This window comes from Enhydra lutris, unplaced genomic scaffold, assembly GCF_002288905.1.
Source record: "Enhydra lutris kenyoni isolate GAN:26980312 unplaced genomic scaffold, ASM228890v2 scaffoldscaffold96, whole genome shotgun sequence".
Classification (NCBI taxonomy): domain Eukaryota; kingdom Metazoa; phylum Chordata; class Mammalia; order Carnivora; family Mustelidae; genus Enhydra; species Enhydra lutris.
Genome location: NW_019154180.1, coordinates 4292090 through 4313699, shown reverse-complemented (window position 1 = coordinate 4313699; position 21610 = coordinate 4292090). Strand labels below are relative to the sequence as shown.

The 21610-nt window shown below is 40.4% G+C and overlaps 1 protein-coding gene across 1 annotated transcript; it reads right to left on the bottom strand.

Moving 5' to 3' along the window:
• Positions 1 to 461: 461 nt before the first annotated feature.
• LOC111139208 (VHL binding protein 1) lies at positions 462 to 21291 on the bottom strand. The gene is made up of 6 exons (XM_022491409.1): positions 21163 to 21291; positions 16700 to 16824; positions 7541 to 7607; positions 5988 to 6086; positions 3040 to 3178; positions 462 to 1527 (listed from the first exon to the last, which is right to left on the bottom strand). The coding sequence occupies exons 1-6, from the start codon at positions 21253 to 21255 to the stop codon at positions 1457 to 1459; spliced, it is 594 nt and encodes a 197-aa protein (XP_022347117.1). The 5' UTR covers positions 21256 to 21291; the 3' UTR covers positions 462 to 1456.
• Positions 21292 to 21610: the final 319 nt, after the last annotated feature.

Sequence of the window (21610 nt, the reverse complement as noted above, 5' to 3'; positions counted from 1 at the left end):
AATTAACTTAATTTTTGCTCTTTCATTCATATCTCTACAGAGCTGTGTTTCTTCAAAGCAGTTCAATTTTCATGTACTTAAAGTGAGTCAATCATTCATGTCCTAATACTGACAAGGATATTTTGTGCCAATATACTTACCGTAATGAGGTTTGGGAAAATTAGCACTTAAAATATATCAAGATGTATACTAAAATACTAAAAACCTAAAATACTAAAATATGGGGATTTAAAATTATGAAGGAAAAAGCGACTCAAGGAACTTTGGTGTCTTTAAGATTTAACTCCTCAATTATTTGCTGATCTGTGTTCCTTCCAAAGAGATTCTGTGTTGTTCCTACAAACATTAAGTTCTTGGGACATACTGGTTATATGTAGAGTAAATGAACTTAACAAATATGTGAAAAGACACATGTTAACTTTAGAAAGAATAATGTTAAAAAAGAAGGTGCCATGCCACAGTTTTAACGTCAATGTTTTAATATCATGAAATACAAGTACAAAACATTGTACAAGTATATGTTGTACTACATGGAGAAGGAATAATACATTTGTGTTTTTATCAGAATCTGTATCACCCAGTGCTAGCCACTGGACCAATGGCTTTCCACAGGGATTTTTCTACTTTTCCTATGACATTTTATCATGAGTAAAAAAAGGTCACAAATCTTTTCAACCACTGCAGATTTATGTATATCCTAATATTCTTGTTCAGCTGCTTTGGAGAACAGTTCAGAAATACAAAATTGCCTAGCCAAGAGTTTTGAGTGGCTAAAGAATGTTGTTATTTCACATTGGTCAAGATCTCCCTTACGCGTCATTGCAAAGAAACTGAGCACTTCTACAGGGTAAGAAAAAGCGTTGTCTCAGTAGTCCTCTTACTGTTTAGGAAGGCAAACTACCATTTCTTGAAAAGTACAGAATATTACAATAGCTATTGGCTACGCAGTAATTCATGAAAATCTATTTTTATAAGACAAATAACAGCAACAGAGAGCCATAAAGCCCCATATGTACTAAAGAAAACAAGTTTGGAAATACTTAAACTGTTTTTCCTACCTCTACACTGGTTTAACCACATCAAGTGAGAGTTTAACATCAGCCAATAAAGAAAAGTGTCCAGAATTCAGCTTCCATAGCACCCCTCAGCCATTTCAGCTAAGATTTTTTTTTTATGACAAACCAAAAAAAAACAAAACAAAACAAAAAAAAAAATGATGAAGGTAGCATTTACTTTGTTGGAAATAAAAAAAAAATTAAAATATTGTTAATTTCACAAAATATTTGAAACCAATTTTGTTTTTATAATAAAACAATGTTTATCTTTTTAAAGTTTTAATTATCATTCTTGCTGTTAAAAAAAATCAGTCAAAGTCATGTCAACCTTTAGGGATAAGCTTTGGGGTACTTAAAATAAACATGTTTGGAAAACTGAACCACATTTTTAATTGCCAGCATTATGCTTTGTTCTTGGTAGAATCATCTTTGTTTCTTCTTTTTACATCCCAGTTATAAACCCTGGCCATATCTGCAAGAATTGTCAAAGAAAACGCAAATGCAAAACTAAAGACAGCACATGCAATGACTAAGTTAAATACTCACAGAGTGAAATTCAAAGACTGTTCAAACCATATCCTTTCAGGCAATATTTAAATCAGTAAAATTATCAATAATTTCATCTCTTACCCTCCCTTTGGTTTAATAGGACATTCACTCAATTTCTTTCCCTTTCCACAAGCACCATCATGTGTAGGCCCTCACACATCAACTATTTCTTTCATGGACTGTGCCTTTGGTGTTGGGTCCATAATTCTTCACCATACTCAGATTTTCTCCAATGTTATCTCCTAGAAGGTTTTTTTCCTTCTTCCAGAAGTTTAATAGCTTTGTTCCCCACTCTGGATGAAGTCTCCCACATTACTAGTCCCATGCCAGCCCCTGCTCTAGGCCTCCAACAGGCCTGTCATCCCTCACCCAAGCACTCAATGCCCGCTGCACGCACTTGAAGTACTCCCAGTCTGGCACAGAACACGAAGTACTACGTGCGAAGTGTGCAGTAAGCACAGGGAAACAACAAAACACCCCAAGAATTTGAAAATGTTGAGAAATTATCTGATGCTTGAGCTAAAATATGAAGGAAAAAAAGGAGTAACCCACAAAAATAGGGGGAAATCATTCCAGGTAGGAAGAACAAAGCAGAAATATAAAGGGGTGAGGAGACCTGACTGGGGCTCTTTGGAACCCAGGATACACTGGGCAAAGGCTAGGGCAAGAAGAGGTCAGTGGCATGAAGTAAGACTGGCTTGGGAACACCTCACAGAGTGCCGCAGGCGACTGTGTGGGGCCAACGACTGCAACAGGCACCAGGAGAGAGAGGTCAGAGAGGAAAGGCAAAGAGCTGGGTTTCGACTGCCTGCCTGCCCTTGATTGGAACACCTACCCTCACCTCTTCACTCTGCTGATCCAAATCCTATACTACCTTTAAAAACAGCCCAAGTTCTAACTTCTGAAAGCCTTCTTTGAACTAGTTCCAGCTCATCTCTCTCTTCCTCTAACTTTAAATTGCCTTGGCACTGCACACCTGAAACGAACTCACTTGCATTTTGCTATGAAATTATCATTTAGCTGTTTTACATGTGCAGTTCTAACACGGCAAAACTCTGGCACTCTTTTTGTACCCTTACCATCCTGTGCCCCCAACAGCTGCAGCACCACAGGAGACCCTTAATAAATGTTTGTGGATTAAACTATTTAACTAGCTTTGAAGGTGTCTTGAGAAAATATCTGAAAGAAAAATGCTTATGCACTGATTTGAATGTGCTGTTTCCAGACCTTCACACTTCAAATTCAGATTAATCTAGCTACAAACCTAGTTGAGTATTAGTTCCAAAAGTGTTATTTATTACTCTCACAAAATCTGCAAGTTCAAATCAGCCTAAGAATAAGGATACTGTTCTCATTAAAATAATGCAAATAATAGTGTCAAAAACATCTGATATTTCTCCTTTCCTCCCTTTGATTTTAGTTAAAGAAAGGATACTGACTTCTGTGGTAGTAAACTGATCTCGAAGAAAGTCAAGGTCTTCCTCAAGAGAATCCAGATTCTTCGTGGCAGTCGATAAATTTTTTTCCAATAATGCCTGGGCTTCATCAATATCATATTCAAGCATTACATTAGCCTGAAGAAAAAAAGTCAGGACAAGTACTCAACATTTATAGAGTGCTTCACAGGTTAGAACAAGGGATGGCAAACTAGAGCCCTTGGACCAAATCTAGCCAGCTGCCTTTTCCTGTTTTATTGGAACCCAGATATTCTCCATTTCCCCATGCTTTCACACCACAGTGGCAGAGCTGAGTAGTTGTGACAGAGACCGTGTGCTCTGCAAAACCAAAGTATTTACTCTCTGACCTTTTACACAAACTTTACTGATCCCTGGGTTAAAGAATACATTTACATACATTGTATCATTTACTCCCCATAAGAACTCTGGTCAGTCAAGTTATCTTCTTCTTTGCAGGTAAGAAAATGTGGGCTCAAAGAGGCCAGGTTGCCTACACTAACAAAGATCTTAAGTAAACAGGAGAATTAAGAGAAGAACCAATGTTTAGATACCAAATCCCATCTTTCTACAACCTCCATGATGACACTAAATAGTAATGCATTTGAATCAATTTAAATAGTTAATTCTAAGCTTAAGATACAGTAATTAAAGAGTTTTCAAATACATACATATGACCTAGCTTTGACTGTCCTCTTCCTACCTTCAGATGCTAGGGGCAAAGGCAAGGTGACTGTTGAATTCTGAAGATTTGGTGTTACTACCAACACTTAGAGATGCATGCATTCTAGAAGCCAGGAACCAAACCTTTCCCAGCTCTGAACTCCTATCACCTGCCTTACCACTGCGCATTTCCTGAACCACTTCCCTCATCTGACAAATGGCATTTAAAAATCACTCAAGGATCATTGTAAGGATTCAGCAAGACAGACAACATGAACCTGGCACAAAGCAGGTGCTACATAAATACTGACTGAATAACCCAATCCATGATAGTTAGAAAACTGTAAAAAAATTGAGGCAGGACAGAAAAATACTCAATGAAAAGTACATGTCTCTTCAATACCAGACCCCAATCTCATTCCTGAGTCAACTGCCACTGTGGGTTTTGTTTTTTGTTGGGTTTTTTTTTTTTGGTCAGAGAGAGAGAGCGCATGAGTCAGCATACAAGCAGGGGGAGTGGGAGAGGGAGAAGCAGGCTTGCTACTGAGCAAGGAGCCCAATCCCAGGACCCCAGGATCATGACCTGAGCCAAAAGCAGATGCTTCACCCACTGAGCCACCCAGGCGTCCCTCCATTGTTTCTTATTACTATTTTTTTTTTCAGAAAATTTCTCTACTTTGGTTCCTTTTAAAAAAAAATTCGACTACATTTCCAAAGACTTCACTCATGTCAGAAAAACATCGATGGTTCACTCAGGAAGTACCCTGTGCCAAGTATTTCTCATTGACTCTCAGTTGACTCATTCCTCAGTCTTACCGGCCTCTCTCCGATGGTCTAACAGGCATCTCAAGACTGACACGCCCAAAACACAACTCCAGGTAACCCTGCAAAGGGCTGTGTTAGTCCTCTGCCTGCAGTAAGAGTTACGAATATTTTCCCTGTTGTTTGTCTTCCAACTTTGCTTATAGTTTCTGAGTTTTGTGGCCAAAACAAACCATCCTTATTCCAGGGTTATAAAACAAGTTATCTACTACTTGGCCTAAAACTTTGATGGTGTCAGTATTTCAGGCAAGTATATAATACGTTTAGAATTCATGTCTTATGAGGTATGAAGTGGATTCCAGATGTAATTCTCATCAGAGAGCTCCCTGTCGTCCCAGTCTGGTTTATGGAATCATCTTATCCCCACCTGCTGATGGAATGTGAGCCACTAGGTGGATAGCTGTTCCATTTACAGAACTAAAGCTACATAAGTATGGGAGTTAGGATTACAGAATGAAATGCACAAACCCTGAAAATATTACAAAGAACAAAAATCAGGAGGAACTAAGGAACAGAGTGAGTTTTGGGTTATTAATGTGCCCACCCTTCATAGCATTAGAGTACCTCTCATGAGTGATTCTACAAGATAACAGCAAGGAGGAAATCCTTCCAGTGAGGAGAGACGATGGGAGCTATACACTTAGCTTGTTACTTTGTATGGGAACTTGTCTGGGGTAACAAGACCAATGGACAGCTAGCTGGACAGTCAGGAATGGGCTGGATGATTGGTAAGGGGATTGAGAAGAGTAAGATAGGAAAAAGATCACAGACAAGGTCTATGACATCATCTAAAATTGAAATACATGGTTTTAAAAATGGACTCTAATCTTGAGGTTTTTGTAATAATCTTTTCCCCCTTAAGTTTTGAGAGATCTTTCCAGAACTAATAAACCCTACGGACAAGAAACATTTATCTGAGGTTTAGCCATCCTTTCTATTTTATTTCTTTTTTTTTTAAGATTTTTTTAAAATTTATTTATTTGTCAGAGAGAGAGAGCATGATTGGGGCAGGGCAGAGGGAGAGGGAGAAGCAGACTCCCCACTAAGCAGGAAGCCCAATGCGGGGCTCAATCCCAGGACCCTGCGATCATGACCTGAGCCAAAGGCAGATGCTTAACAACTGAGCCACCCAGGCGCCCCCTATTTTATTTCTATTCTTCTTCCTTCTGTTACATTTATGAGATGAAGCATCAGCTAAAGGGGAAGAGAGAGGACTTCAGTTAGTTTTGTCTTGACCGGGAGAGACAGGGACCTTTTGCAGCTCATCACACTTGTAATTCCAGTCGGTTTCCAATACAGAGCCCCTGAGCTCCCACCCCGTGTCCCTTCCACAGTCAAAGACAGATGAGTGCTTTACGCAGCTTAAGTAGCAGTGTGGAGCTGGGCAAACCATACTGGGTCACAAGTGGCAGCCATGGACGCTGCGGCCATTTCAGCTACTTACCCCCAACCAAAGACACACTTTATCAGTAGGAGGAACAGAAGCTTTGCAATACAGGTTGTCTGCCAGTAAGAATCTGGTCTCCAGTGAACTGGTGGACTCCTTCAAACAAATGACAGTACTGTAAATAGGTCAGTTTAACAACAGGGTTATAAAGGAGAGATCACAGAGCTGAACCTAAGTCACGTAAAAGTGCCATCGTGCCAATTAGTGCAGTGGGAAAAGAAATGAATGCCGGCGCCAGATGGCTGGGCATGGGGGGACACAGATTCTGGCTCAGCTACTTACTACTTGTGCAAACTTGCCATTTCACTTGACTTCTCTGGGTCTCAGGTTCCCGATTTATAAAATTAAGATAACAATAGTCCTGACACCTCTGAAGGCTGTGGAAAACAGACTTTACACAAACATACACACACATACACACAAAACAGTGCCTGGCACAGAGTAAGTGCTATGCAAGAGTTAGCAATTACTGGGGCGCCTGGGGCGCTCAGTCAGTCAAGCATCCGAGTCTTAATTTCAGCTCAGGTCATGATCTCAGGGTTGTGAGATTGAGCCCACATCAGCTCTGTGCTCAGAGTGGAGTCTGCTTGAGATTCTCTCTCTCTCCACCCTTCCCCTTTCTTCCCCTCCCTTGCTCACACTCTCTCTCCCTCTCCCACTCTCAAAAAAAAAAAAAGTTAGCAATTATTACTTCATCAGTGCTTCATGCTCAACCGACCAGTTTCCTGAAGTCTCTCAAAATTTCACCACATAAAATAATGTACTGGAAATAGTTATTCTAGTAGCCAAGTAATAAATTATATACACATTTTTTTAAAGATTTTATTTATTTATCTGAGAGAAAGAAAGAGAGCATGCACAAGCTGGCGGTGTTGGGGAGAGGGAGAATCCCCCTGCTGAGCAGGGAGCCCGATGCGGGGCTCAATCTCACAACCCAGGGGATCATGACCTGAGCCAAAGGCAGAAGCTTAACTGATTGAGCCACCCCAGCGCTCCCACTTAATCTTTTAAATACAATATGCTTTATAAAATTTAATGTTTACAGCCTGCTTTTATTTAATGAATATTGGATTAAGACTCAGAAGGTTCTCCAATCCACTTCTGCCAGTAACTAGCTATGTGCCACTGTGAAATGAGAACCCAAAACACAATTTCTAGGACTCTTCGCAGATCTGTAAGTTTTAGACTCAGTCCTTATTCTTAAGGAGAACAGTAACAACAATAAAAACCCTTGGATGCTGCTACCTCAAAATAAGATATTTTCTTTTTGTACCTAAATAATTTTCAATTGCATTTAAGTTTTATAAACACTTCATGTAAGTAAAATAATCCAAGAAGTGTAGGCCCTAAAATTAAAGCGGACTTGGGAAAAAAGCCACAAAGCTACATTTATCACAGAGGCACACTGTGACATCAGTACGGGTACAGGAGAGTCGGAAGGCAGACCGGGTACTCTAACATGCTCAGATACCAGGGACCAGAGTCAAGGGAGACGAGTCTCTGCTGAAGTACGCCGGTTCACTCATATTTAGAAACAAAAATGTACTTACTTTTTTCTTCTGCATGTATTTTAGAATTTCTAAAGTCTGCTTAATTTCAGGAATCTGACCTTTCAGCCTGTGGATAAGAAAAAGGTTAACTTAGTATTTTGCAAGCAAGAAAAACACCAGGACACAGTCTTACTAGCTTTGCATTTTCTACCAATTTTCTTTTTGAGAACTAATAAAATCATTCATTTGTCAAAACCCACGGAATACACAACAGCATAGTGAACCCTCAGGTAAGCTAAGGACCTCAGGTAACAGTAATATATTGATATTGACTCATCATTTATTTATCTTTTAAGCAGGCTCTACACCCAATGTGGGGGTCGAACTCACGACCTTGAGAAGAAGAGTCACATGCTCCAGTGACAGAGCCAGCCAGGCACCCCGTGACTCATCAACTGTAACCAATGTCCTACTCTGGTGGAGACTGCTGATAATGGGGGAGGCTCTGCATGTGCGGAGAGGAAAGGAATGTATGGGAAATCTCTGTACCTTCTGCTTAACTGTGCTATCGACATAAAAGTGTTCTAACAACTATAGTTGTTCTAACAACTAACAACTATAACAAATTATTCTTAAAAAGCTACTAACAACTGATTCCAAAGGGACATCAACCTCACTGACAAGAAAATAAGAGACAAAAACACACTGAAAACACTGAAAGTTACTTAGAAGAAAGGATGAAATATTTTTTATTTTGTTGACACTGAGGTTTAGCTCTTTAGAATGGTGACTAAAAGTTGCCCAAGGCTATAATGTGTTGTGCATGGAAACACGTGCAAACTAGGGGCACCTGGGTGGCTCAGTCAGTTGAGCCTCTGCCTTTGGCTCAGGTCATGATCTCAGGGTCCTGGGATGGAGCCCGACATCTGGCTCCCTGCTCAGCCGGGAGCCTGCTTCCCCCTCTCCTGCTCGTCCTGCTGTGCTTTCTCTCACTCTCCATCAAATAAAATCTTGAAAGAAAGAAACGGGGAAGGAAGGAAAGAAAGACAGACAAACATGCAAACTAGCTGTGGGGGCACTGTCAAATCACAAGGGAATTTGTAATAAGACAAACTAAGGACACGAAAACAAAGCTATGGTTCTTTCAGAATACGTTTAACTAAATATGACTGGAAATTGGTATGTTAACAAAATTTAAATGTGATAATGAAAATGTACTTATTATAGAAGTGTTGAATCACCATACTGCATACCTAAAATGAATATAATAACACTGCATATGTTACTATATTATGTTAGGTTAATATATTATGTTAATATGTTAATATAATACTGAATATGTTAACATATATGTTGGAATTTAAATAAAAACTTGATAAACAAAAAACAAATAAAATACACTCATTGTATCATACAAAGGAAGTCAGACTTTACCATTCCTTATGCTACTGAGCCTGCTACTTAAAAAAATACTACCACTATCTGGAAATAAAGTCCAGTGAATAATCTAGAAACACATTTACTGTTCATTTTAGTTAGTTTGAAGGCTAATGCTCTGTGAGCTCTTTACAAGTTCAATATGGATGTTGTAGATCTTCCAAATCTGCTTACTTTTGTATTACAAGTTGATATAGGTAAATGCTAAAAAGATATATTTATTTGTAAAATATCTGATACGCACACAACATAAGGAGAATGTTCAAATAACGGGTTTTGGTCATGTCCATGATTTCTATGATAACTTTTGTACACATAACATTACGTGTAACACATAAATTACGAAGCATATTAATAAATCAAGCAGCTGCAACCCCCGTCAACTTAGGTCACCAAGGTCGCTGAGTATGTCCAAGCGGTATACCCCTCCCCACTCTGCTCTACCTCAAGAGACAGCAGCTCTCCTGTGTGCTTACAGCCCCTTTTCTTCTTTTTCCAATAATTTTGTCACATTCATGCATATTCCCAAACAATATATTCTTTGCTGGTTTCCTGGCTTAATACAAACAATCAAGTGTTGAATGCATTTTACTCAGGTTTGCTTAACTCAAATAGGTTCCTAAACTTGTTCATTCATTTTCACTGCTGTGTAATATTCCATTATGAATATAGCACAACTTCTTTATCTACTCTCCTGCCAATGGATACTCGGGTCACTTCCAGGTCTTCGTTATCATAAGAGAAGTGGAAATCTCTAGGTTCTAGGAGTGGGTAGGAGAGTAAGAAGGGAGATAGCAGCTTAGAAGGGAAGCAGATCAAATGTTCAAAAGGAGAGCACAGTTAAAGGAAAACTTTGTAGATGTTTTTTTCTCCCTCTAAATTGCCCTGGGTGAATCACATTACCTTCTCCCTCACTGCTACAGGGTGGAAAAATGATAGAATTGACCAGAAGCAGAGAGGTCAGGCTGAGGAGCTGAGAAGACAAATACTGGCCCCCATTAGTCCCCCTCTACCCCCACTCCTACTCCCAGGAGTGAAGACAGTGAAGGGCAGAGGAACAAAAAGAATCCTCAGAGGCCAAGTCACTTGGTTGGGTAGAAGGAACATTTGTCCAATGGCGATGCCCTAGACTGTAACACCAGCAGCATCCTTCCTACCCATACTCACCAAAAGTGGCTTAAATTACCCCCAACCCCACCACATTACTAACCAAAGAAACCGATATCCTTGAGGGAGTATGAGCTGATAAGGAAAAGAAATGATAATCTGAAAACACAACTACAATAAAACAAAGACAATAAACTCAACAACACCCATCAGATGAAACAAAATGAAATACTGAAAGATGAGATTATACAGTATGTATTTAAAAATACCTCAGAGAAAAAAGAAAGGATATTGCTAATATAAAGAAACAAGTAGCTAGCTGTAAGAAGAGCTAACCAAAATGACTAGGTACAAAAAAATGTAATGGTTGAAATAAAGAACTCATGGACATCCAAAAGACAATTACTGAAGTCAGCAGAAGAGAAGAAATAATAAAGAGAAATGGAAGGCCAAATTAGAAGCATTAACATCTATAGTAACAGGAATCCCAGAAGGAGACAAGAGAAAAAAATTATCAGAAAAAAATGCAAAAAATGATAATCACAAAATTCCCAGTTAAAAGACAATAAAAGACAGGGGTGCCTGCGTGGCTCAGTGGGTTAAAGTGTCTGCCTTCGGCTCAGGTCATGATCTCGGAGTCCTGGGATCGAGCCCCATGTCAGGTTCCCTGTTCCGTGGGAAGCCTGCTTCTCCCTCTCCCACTGCCCTTGCTTGTGTTCCCTCTCTCTCTGTCAAATAAATAAATAAAACCTTTGGGGTGCCTGGGTGGCTCAGTGGGTTAAGCCTCTGCCTTCGGCTCAGATCATGATCCCAGAGTCCTGGGATCGAGCCCCACATCGGGCTCTCTGCTCTGCTGGGACCCTGCTTCCTCCTCTCTCTCTCTCTGCCTGCCTCTCTGCCTAATTGAGATCTCTGTCTGTCAAATAAGTAAATAGAAATCTTTAAAAAAAAACAATAAAAGACATACAACCCAGGTGTTGAGGAGATTATAAGACAATTACAAAATACTAAAGAACTTTTACACAGCTGAAGGTAAAGTTAAAGGCAAATGATAGATTTCAAGGAAAAACTTAACAGGATATGTAAAAGAAAAAGGTTAGTATCCAAACTCCACAGAGCCACCTGCTGCAGAACAATTCGATCATGCACAAAAATAGTTTTCATTGCATAGCTGACATCTCAGAGGTAAGGAAGTTCCAGAAAAAATTAAAGGACAAAAAACTGGAAAAGGCTTTGAGTTGAGCAGTGAGAACTAGAGAAAGTAAGCATCATGAGTTAGGTGCTGCTATCAGCTACAGACCCAAGCGTGGGTCCCTGCATCGCAGCTCAGTGGGGAAGCTCACATTTTTTTTAAAAGATTTTATTTATTTATTTGACAGAGAGATCACAAGTAGGCAGAGAAGCAGGCAGAGAGAGAGGAGGAAGCAGGCTCCCTGCTGAGCAGAGAACCCAATGCGGGGCTCGATCCCAGGACCCTGGGATCATGACCTGAGCCGAAGGCAGAGGCTTTAACCCACTGAGCCACCCAGGTGCCCCAGGAAGCTCACATATTAAGAGCCAAAACAGGAACAGGCTGGTACAGAGTCACCACTCCTGGCAAAAGCAAAATCCTCCATGGATAAAGGCAAACCACACAGTTACCCATAGTTACAGGAAGCTGACATATAGTTGGTTAAGAAAGAAGAAAAATATCCACACATAGACAAATTACAGTGAAATGAAACAAAAGAGATTATCATCTTGAAAGTATCCAAAAAGAAAAATCAGTTGATCTAAAAAGATAGGCTAGATTTAAAACAATAACCTTATGTTATTTACATGGAACACCCTTAAATATAAATAATAAACAGGTAGAAAGTAAAGGGATTGGAAAAGATGAATGAAGAAAATGTTAACCAAAAGAAAGCTGGGGTAGCCGGGAGTATCCAACAAAACAGACTTTAAAACAATAAGCATTATCTTATATAGGGTTAAGTTCACCAACACACAATAATTCTCAAATTGCATGTGCCTAATAATATAGACTAAAAAGTTTTTCCAAAGGGATAAAGATTTTCAGGTTAAGATGGCAGAGCAGCACTCCCACCTCTGGCCTCTCTAGCAGTCAGAGAGCACAAACACACCTCCTTTGCTGGGGGGTAGCAGAGAGCAGCTAAAGGTGGCAGAACTACAGGGCTGACTCCAGCAAGAGAAGAAACTGAAAGGGGGACTGATTTCCTGCAGCCACTCTCACATGTAAGGATGAGTAGGGATTGCTTCTCTTTATAGAAGTATAACAGACTTAATTATAAATAAAAAAAAAACCTGAATCAGAGCATCATTTTGCAATGCACAATTAATGGATCTAGGCACAGAGCACCATAAAAACAGACAACTAGATATTATCTACCTCTTAACGGAAAAATGATACACGAACCTATGAAGCAGTGTTGTCACCAAGACCCCGAATATGACCAAGACTGCAGATTGAACAACCAATTTACAGTATTGAGAAGACAAAGAAACATGACTGAAAATTTCACAATTGCTTCGAAATTTAGCAACACAGCTCTGAATAACTCATGGATTAAAGATCTAAATGTGAAAGATAAAGCAATAAACCTTTGAGAATAAAATACTAAGAGGGTATCTTCAGGAACTTGGGATAGGAAAGTATTTCTTAAATAGGAGGAAACAGACTGTTAAACTGGACCACATGAAACTTAAATGCTGTTGAGACAAATAGTGCATCGCAGTACATCCACTAAAAAAAAAGAAAAAATTCAAAGCTCACACATACCATACATAAAAATAAACTTCTGGATTAAGAAGTTAAATGTGAGGGACGCCTGGGTGGCTCAGTCAGTTAAGCCTCTGACTCTAGACTTTGGCTCAGGTCATGATCTCAGGGTCATGAGACTGAGCCCCATGTCAGGCTCCACTCTGAATGTGGAGCCTGCATAAGATTCTCTCTCTCTCTCTACCCCTCCCTACCAACAAAAATAAATTAAAAAATAAGAAGTTAAATGTGAAAAGCAAAATTTTAAAACTTTTAGAAGAAAACAGAGAAGTCTGTGTTTTTGAATGGGAAATATAGGGTAGGATTTCTTAAATGAGATGCAAAAAGCTATTAAGGGAAATTTTAACCAAAAACATTTAAATTAAGAACTACTCATCAAAAGAAACCATAAAGAAAGAAAAAAAAGATAAACTACAAAAGGAAAAACAATTTCTCATCCATGAAACTTAGAAGGATTAGCATCCAATATACAGCTGACCTTTAACAATGTGGGGGCTGGTGCACCGATGCCCCGTGCAGTTGTAAATCCATGTATAATTTTTGACTCCCCCAAATAGCCTAGTGCTAACTGGAAGCCTTACAGATAATATAAACAGTCGATAAACATATATTTTATACGTTATAATATGTTTTATGTATTATATACTGTATCCTTACAATAATACCTAACATCTTATTTTTTCCAGTATCTCAAGGCTATGCAGTTCATCTGAAGTTTTTTCAAACTGTCAAATAATCTTCCAAAAATGTTTCCAAAATATATATTGAAAAAAATCCAGGTGTAAGTGGACCTCTATTTAAACCCGTGTTTGAACAATCTATGTTGTTTAAGGGCTGATGCACAAAGAACTCCTACAAATAAAAAAAGACAACCATCACACTACTGAAATGGGTAAAGCTCTTCAGAAAGCTTTCCATATTTACTATCTCCAATATCATTCCCTTTTAAACCACTGGATCAAAAACATTCCCATCCACAAAACTAATGACTTCCACTTTGCTAAGTCTAAGTCAGTCTTCAGTCCTTACCCTACTTGACACAGGTGATCATTCCCTTCTCTGTAACACGTTTTCTTGCCTTAGCTTCCAGAGTAAACTCTCCTGGTTTTCCTGACCCCACAGGCAGCTTTTCAGTGTTTTTACTGGTTATCCCTCTTCTCCCTAACGTCTGATTGTTGAAGTACCCAGATCTTTGATCTTTCCATCACCTACAATGCACTCTTTTAGTGATGGAGCTCATTTAGTCCCATAGCTTTAAATTACTCCCAAATTTGTATCTCCAGCCCAGATTGCTCCCAAAATTCAGACTCCCGAATTTAATTGCCTGTTTTTAACCCCTATCTGTACTTGGATATCCAAAAAGGTATCTCAAATGTGTCCAGAATCAAATTCCTGATCTTCATCCAAACCTGCTTCATCTGGTCTTCTCCATCTGAGATGACAGTAACTCCCCCAAGTTGCTCCGACCTGGGAGCCATCCTCCATGTGTCCCTCCACATCTCACCTCTAATCCACCAGACCATGCTCATTCCAACTTCAAAGTAAATTCAGAATAAGCTTCTTTACCACCACCTCTATCACCTTACCTAGATTCATGAAAAGGACTACTAGCTGACCTCCTTGTTTCTGTCCTTCTCAGGAGTATGATCAGCTAGCAACCCGAGGGAGTCGTACGATAATAGGGAAAAATCAGACCACACTCCTCCTTTCCTCAAAACCCTCAGCAGCTGCCACCTCCAATACTCCACAACCTCTTATTTCATTTCTTATTTCCATATCATTTATCACCTTCTAACCTACTCTATAACCTAGTTCTGTTTTCTGGCTAGAATGTCAGCTCCACGAGGACTGATATATCCTAAGTTCTTAAAATGATGCCGAGCACATATTAGGTGCACAATAAATATTAATTCTATTGAATTGTGTGTTTACTATCCAGACTCCACTAGACTGCAACCTTTCCAAGGGCAGGGATTGCCTGTTTTGTTCACTGATATACCCCAAGTGCACCTGATTAGGAGGGCTACAGGTACACAGCGCAATTTTTATCCCTCACATCCAGGCCTAGAGCATATGTAAACCTGGAGTGAATACCGTACTATACCATAGTACTAGAGTTAGCAGTATAACTTTGATATACAAACCTCCTCCTCTTTCCCAGGGCTTGGTCCTGAGGCCCATTTCTTCTCTATCTACAACCTCCCTGTGGGTGATCTGAAATCTAATGACTTAATTCTTCTTTTTAAAATGAAAATAAACTTGTATTACAAAAACAGTATGTGACTACTGGAGAAATTTAGCAATACAGATAACGAGATTTTTTAAAGTATCATATTCCCACCACCTAAAGATTACCACTGTTAATATACCACTAGTGTAGCTTCTTCCAGAAATTTGTGTACATATACATTTTTTTTCCAAAATGGGAGCATATCCTTCATAGTGTTTTCTATCCTGCTTTTTTCGGTTAACACTCTCCATTTGTTTATGTTGATAACTTTTCATCTAATACCCAGCCCTTATTCAAATTTCCCTGTCACCAAATCAAATGAGAAAATGTATCTGAATACAAACTTTTGTACTTTTATATGAATGGCATGTTGTGCCCAGATGATCCTTCCTTGCTTTAGTCTGCCTCTGAACTCACAACCAGCCTTCAAACTTCTACAAGGCCATATGCTCCCCCTGGAAGCTTCTCCTGAGTCTCCTTGTTGCCCTCCAGATCACACCTTTCCCTGTGCTAACTCACTACTTTGTATTAAAGTATCTCAACTGCTATACTTTATTTGCTTATCTTATTTACATACCTATCATGCCCCTGGACTGTGTCCCTGTTGAGAGCACACAAAACAGTACCTGCACCTAGTCGGAATTCCATAAATATTTCACTGACACAAGAATGCTGCCATATGTGCATAGCAGATAGCCCCAAGTATTTACTGCAGTGAACTGACTTTATAATCTACTATAAAAATATAGGGAAATAAACAATTGAGAGCAAGGATGCATTTGTCCTATGCCCATTTTCTGTGAACTCTAGGGAAAGCCATAACCTCTATGGGTCTCTCATCTCAATGGCAAAATAAGAAGGATGAACTAGAGATCTAAGATGTTATAACCCTAGATGCTTTGGAGTAAGGTCTTCAATACTCATTCTATTATGTTTTCAAAACCATCTTTAGACTAATAATACCAACTGCTGGCGAGGATGTGAGCCACTGGAACAACTGGAACTCCATACGCTGCTGGCGGGAATGAAATATGGTACAGCCGCTTTGGAGGACTTATGTCAGTTCTCTTGTAACATTGAATATTACACTTACCATACGAGTCAGCAATTCTACTCTGAGGTGATTACCCAGGAGAAATGAAAACAAACACCCACACAAAGACTTCAATCAAATGGGGAAACAACTAAATGTCCACTGACAGGCAAACAGATAAAAACTGTGGTACATCCACATACAATGGAGCAAGATTCAGCACTGAAAAGAAACTAATTTACTGATACACACAAAACCACGGGTGACTCTCAAAAGCATTGTGCTATGTGTAAGAAGCCTGACATAAAATAGTAGTTACTACATGCTTTCATTTATATGAAGTTCAAGAACACACAAAACAAATTTATGGTGAAAACAATCAGAATAGTGGTTGTCTCTGGGACTGGGCAGAGTTGGCCAGAAAGGGGCGACAGGGAACTTCCTGCAGTAACGGAATATTCCACATACCGATCTGGGTGGTGGTTACAGAAGTGAATACATCTGTGAAAATGCATTAAACTGAATATTCAACAACTGGACATTTTATTATATGTAAATTATGTCTTGATTTTTAAAGTTTAAGCCATACAAGATTAAAAACAAAAAAAACAACTTGTAAATTTTTACACTTACCTCCTTTTCTTTTGAGCAAGGTTGAGTTCCATAAACTTATACTTCTGGTACTGTTCGTCCAGCTTCTTTAGCACTGTATCTGCAGTCTCATTCCCAGGCTGTTTCATGAAGGAATCTACATCTTCCTTTAGTATCAAAAATAACACATGACAAATTTTAGACCTTTTTTTTTTTTTTAAAGACTTTAAACCCTGAGATCGTGATCTGAGCCAAAACCAAGAGCTGGTCATTTAACCAAATGAGCCACTCGGGTGCCCCCAAATTTTAGAATTCATACCTCTAATCTGATTTTTGACTACTTCAACTTCAAAACATACAAAAAAAAAAAGCTTGTTTCTTTTTTCCAAAGGATTGTTTTTAACCAAAATGTGGTTATAAAAAGCTCAAGACCATTTCAGACAGTGCACATACATTATATAGCTAATTTATTCTTACCCCAGCTTCCTCTTTTTATTTTTATTTATACCTACAGAAAGTAAGATGACCTTACCTGCTTTATGTACCCCCCCGGTCGGCCCTAGTAGTAAATATGAAAATTACCAACAATCAAACACATTGCCTAGTCATGTAGCCTGGTCACAAAATGACTCCACAGATTGTATGCCAAAAGTATCAACTAAATTTTTTTAAGATTTATTTATTGATTTATTTGACAGAGAGAGAGAGAGAGAGAGAGATCATAAGTAGGTAGAGAGCAAGGGGGGAATCGCAGGTCCCCCGCCGAGAGCCTGACGTAGGGCTCAATTCCTGGACCCCGAGACCATGACCCGAGCTGAAGGCAGAGGCCTGACCCACAGAGCCACCCAGGCACCCCTCGACTAAAATTTTTAATGCAAGTTCTACCAAAGAAATCATGCTAAATACAGGCACTAGGTTTCCGAGGCAAGCCACAAATACCTCCTTAAGTATCAACTGGTGGAAATAAAGTAAACCTAAAAGGCAAGCAGAACAATCTTTCATAAAAGGAATAATTAAGCAAAGGACAAGTAGTAAAACCAAACAGCATTTTAAATATATATTACATACTGGTCCTTGAAGAAAAGCTAGTTAATTAGATAAGGATCAGGAACTAGATGAAAATATATGGAAACTTAAAGGCAATCCTATGGGATCTTTCCAGCACTTTAAAGAACTTTATTTCTTCATTTTAAGTTAAATTCAATTACCTTCTGGTTTCTGAGATCTCTGTGTCCTTATTCTTATCCATACTTACTAGCTGTAAGGGAGTATTTTAGCCAAAACAAGATAAGAAGGAAAAGAAAAACAGCAGCAAGGGAATGCGAACTATGAAGCCATCAAGCCAGAGACATAGTAAAAGAAACTGGAAAGGTGAGGCTGGGGACAATGGCTGAAGTCTGCATGTATAATGGAGACGCTGTCTTCCTAGGAGGGTCGCTGCAGGAAAGAGGTAGAAGTCGAAGTTTCTAGCAGCTGGTAGATATTGCTGGGAGCTTAGAGTCTATCAAGCAGAATTAACTATAGCAGCACAGGATTGTGGCTTGAATCCTGGCTTCACCACATACTAGATGTGTTCACTTTGGAGAAGGTACTCAACCTCTCTCTTTGCCTCAAGTTTCTTGTCTGTAAAATGAAAATACCTTTCCTTCACAGGGAACTAAATGAGTTAGCATCTGTAAAATCCTTCAAAGAATACATGAGAGCTATTAAGTGCTCAACAAACATTAGCTATGTCTATAATACAATGTGCTGAGGGAAAAGATGAAAGTGCCAAGAATTCTGTCTTGGGGCAGTGGTCAAGAAAAATGACAGCGAGAGACGCTTGGGTGGCTCAGCTGGTTAAGCGTCCAACTCTTGATTTTTGCTCAGATCATGATTTCAGGTCGTAGGACTGAGTCTTACATTAGGCTCTGCGCTCAGCAGGGAGTCTGCTTGTCCCTCTCCCTCTGCTCTCACCCCACCTTGTGAGCTCTCTGTCTTTATCTCTAAAATAAATATATAAACTCGTTTTTGAAAAAACAAAAACTACAGGGAGGTCATATGTGAACTAGATGTTGAGAGATTAAGACAGGACATCAGCAACTGGGCAAGGGGGAAAGGACAGTTCAAGCAGAGAAAGAAAACCAAGTATGGCACCAGCGGGAATGGAGGAAAGGATGAGGTCTGACTCTTAACCAGTACAGCATAGGGCCTCCTATATCAGAGAAACTAATACATATTAAGCATCCACTTGTTATACTGAAAGCACATACTGCTTCTCACAGCAACTCTCTAAACATTGCTATTCCTGTTTCAGCAAAAGTAACTGAGATTCAAGATGGTAAAAATAATATGCTCAAGATGAAGCAGCAATTGCAAAGTGGAGGCAGGGTTCAAATCCCAGCTGCTTAGAAGCCCGTGTTCTTTCTACAACACCATGTTATTCAAATACTTACATAAAATTTGGATTGCCTATATATTATATTCTACTGGTAGAAATTTTAAGATCTAGTAAAATAACCCATAGCAATTTTAGGGAGGAAAGGTATTTTAAGATAAGACTTTTTAAAGCCTCAGATAAAGTGTATCCTCCTGAATGAGATTTTTGAAGCCATCTCTAGTTGAGGACCAAGAACGTACTATTTAAGGCACTATGAAAATTGAATTCAACATCCAGTTATGAGCTTATACTTATGTGTCAGGTGCTATGCTAGGAGCAGGAGAAATGACCTTGAGCCAAGATGACTATCTCACTTTCCTCCCACTGGCAGAGCATGTAAATAGGGGCTCTGGTACTCTACAGATTGCCCAAGTTCAAATCCTGGATAAAATGCTTACACGTGGGGCGCCTGGGTGGCTCAGTGGGTTAAAGCCTCTGCCTTCGGCTCAGGTCATGATCTCAGGGTCCTGGGATGGAGCCCCGCATCGGGCTCTCTGCTCGGCAGGGAGCCTGCTTCCTCCTCTCTCTCTGCCTGCCTCTCTGCCTACTTGTGATCTCTCTCTCTGTCAAATAAATAAATAAAATCTTAAAAAAAAATGCTTACACGTTATATGACTTGGGGCCAAGTGACTCGAGTAACTCAGTTTCATCTACAAAATGGGAATAATAATACCTACCTCCTAGAGTTTTGTAAAAGCATTAAGAAAGTGCCTGGCAATCAGCAAATTCTGTCTCATTACCATTAATTGGGAAATGAATGTAAAGAAATAAATGGCACAGCTCAGAGAAAAAACACAAAATTACAAAAAAAAACTACAAAATTGAATCAGCAAATGCAAATATGCAATATATGCAATACAGAGTGTATATAAAAATGGTCTAAATAGGGGTGCCTGGGTGGCTCAGTGGGTTAAGCCGCTGCCTTCGGCTCAGGTCATGATCTCAGGGTCCTGGGATCAGCCCCACATCGGGCTCCCAGCTCCGTGGGGAGTCTGCTTCCCTGTCTCCCTCTGCCTGCCTCTCTGACTACTTGTGATCTCTGTCAAACAAACAAATAAAATCTTTTTTAAAATGGTCTAAATAAAGAATAAGTAAAAGAAATGGGTATTTTGAACGAAAATGAACAAAAGGTGGAGATAAAGAAATACAGGCACAAACCAAAGGGTCAAGAAAATTCCGCTGACACTTAAGTCAGAACTGAGTGAGGAAAGACCGATGATACTGACCTGAAGACCAGTCGTGTTTTCTGCGATATAGGAGGCCCTATACTGTACTGGTCAGAACTCAGACCTCACCCTTTGTTTTCTCGCATTATTCAAACAGTTTTGAAATACTATTTCTAGAATGTCTTAATGAAAGGACAGTGTTGAAGTGATGTAGCTGCTTCTCTTTGATTGGATTTGGGACGTATTCCCCTTCTTCTGTGAAATTGCATTCCCTACCTCCTCTCTCTACTCCACACGATGCATTCTCTATTAAATTGTTAGAATGATGTACATAAAACCAAATACGATTATATCGTGCCTTTATTTAGACACCTTCTAATGACATCCCGTTACCTACTGGATAAAGCCGGCGCACTCTAGACTCTACCCTCTACCTTCCCATCAGTCTCTTCTTCCATTCCTGCAAAGAAAAGACCACTGCATTCCTTCAACAGACGAGGTGTAATTTCCTAAGCACCAGGTGTTCTGCTTACTCACTGTACCCCAAGTCACCATACAACCGTCGTTCGTTCCAGCATCTAGGCTGAGTCTCTCTCCCGACTTCTCACTGCCTCCCCCTCTCCCTGACAGGCAGCACAAGGTGAAACCCGGCACCTGAGGGGAGGCCCCTCAGACCGCCGCGCCCCGCCCCGCGGTCCTCACGCCCGGCACACCCTTCTCTTCGCGGACCGCGTTTCCCCCGGGGTGGGGGATACCAGCCGCTCAGTTCGTCTAGGCGTAGAGGAGAGAGCTGGCAAGTGCTCTCTCCCAGGTCCATTAGCTCAACTCCTACCCCATAGTCGAGGCCGCGGTAAAGCCAGGAAAGAAAGGGGTAGCCCTTGCCCTAGCGCCAACATGCCGAAGGTCGGCGTGCCTCTTACCACAAACACGGCCTCAGGAATCCCTAGGTGGAGCCGCCGCCCATTCCCTGCGGCCGCTTCTCCTAATGTACAACCATCCTTCGCGGCCGCCATCTTGGAGAAGCTTGCGCGCGACTAACGGCCTCTCCAGCCGCCTACCGCTGGTGGTCCCTGATTGGCTCGCTCACAGCTGCAGGCTCGCCACCGCCGCCCCGCCCCCCACCTCCTTGTGAGTCTGCGCGTTCATTGGCGCGCAGGAAGTAGCCGCCCCTTCTCTCCTCCGACGAGTCGCCCATCCTCTGGATGCTGATTGGCTGTGCACAGGCGACTGACAAGCCAGGAAGTGCCGCGGGGGAGCTGCTGGCTCTGCAGGAAGAACCAATGTGGGGTTCAGGGAAGAGGGATCTTGGAGGTTTTGTGGGTGAGAGGGCTCGAGGATCCTGGGAATCAGAGACCGAACTAGACCTCA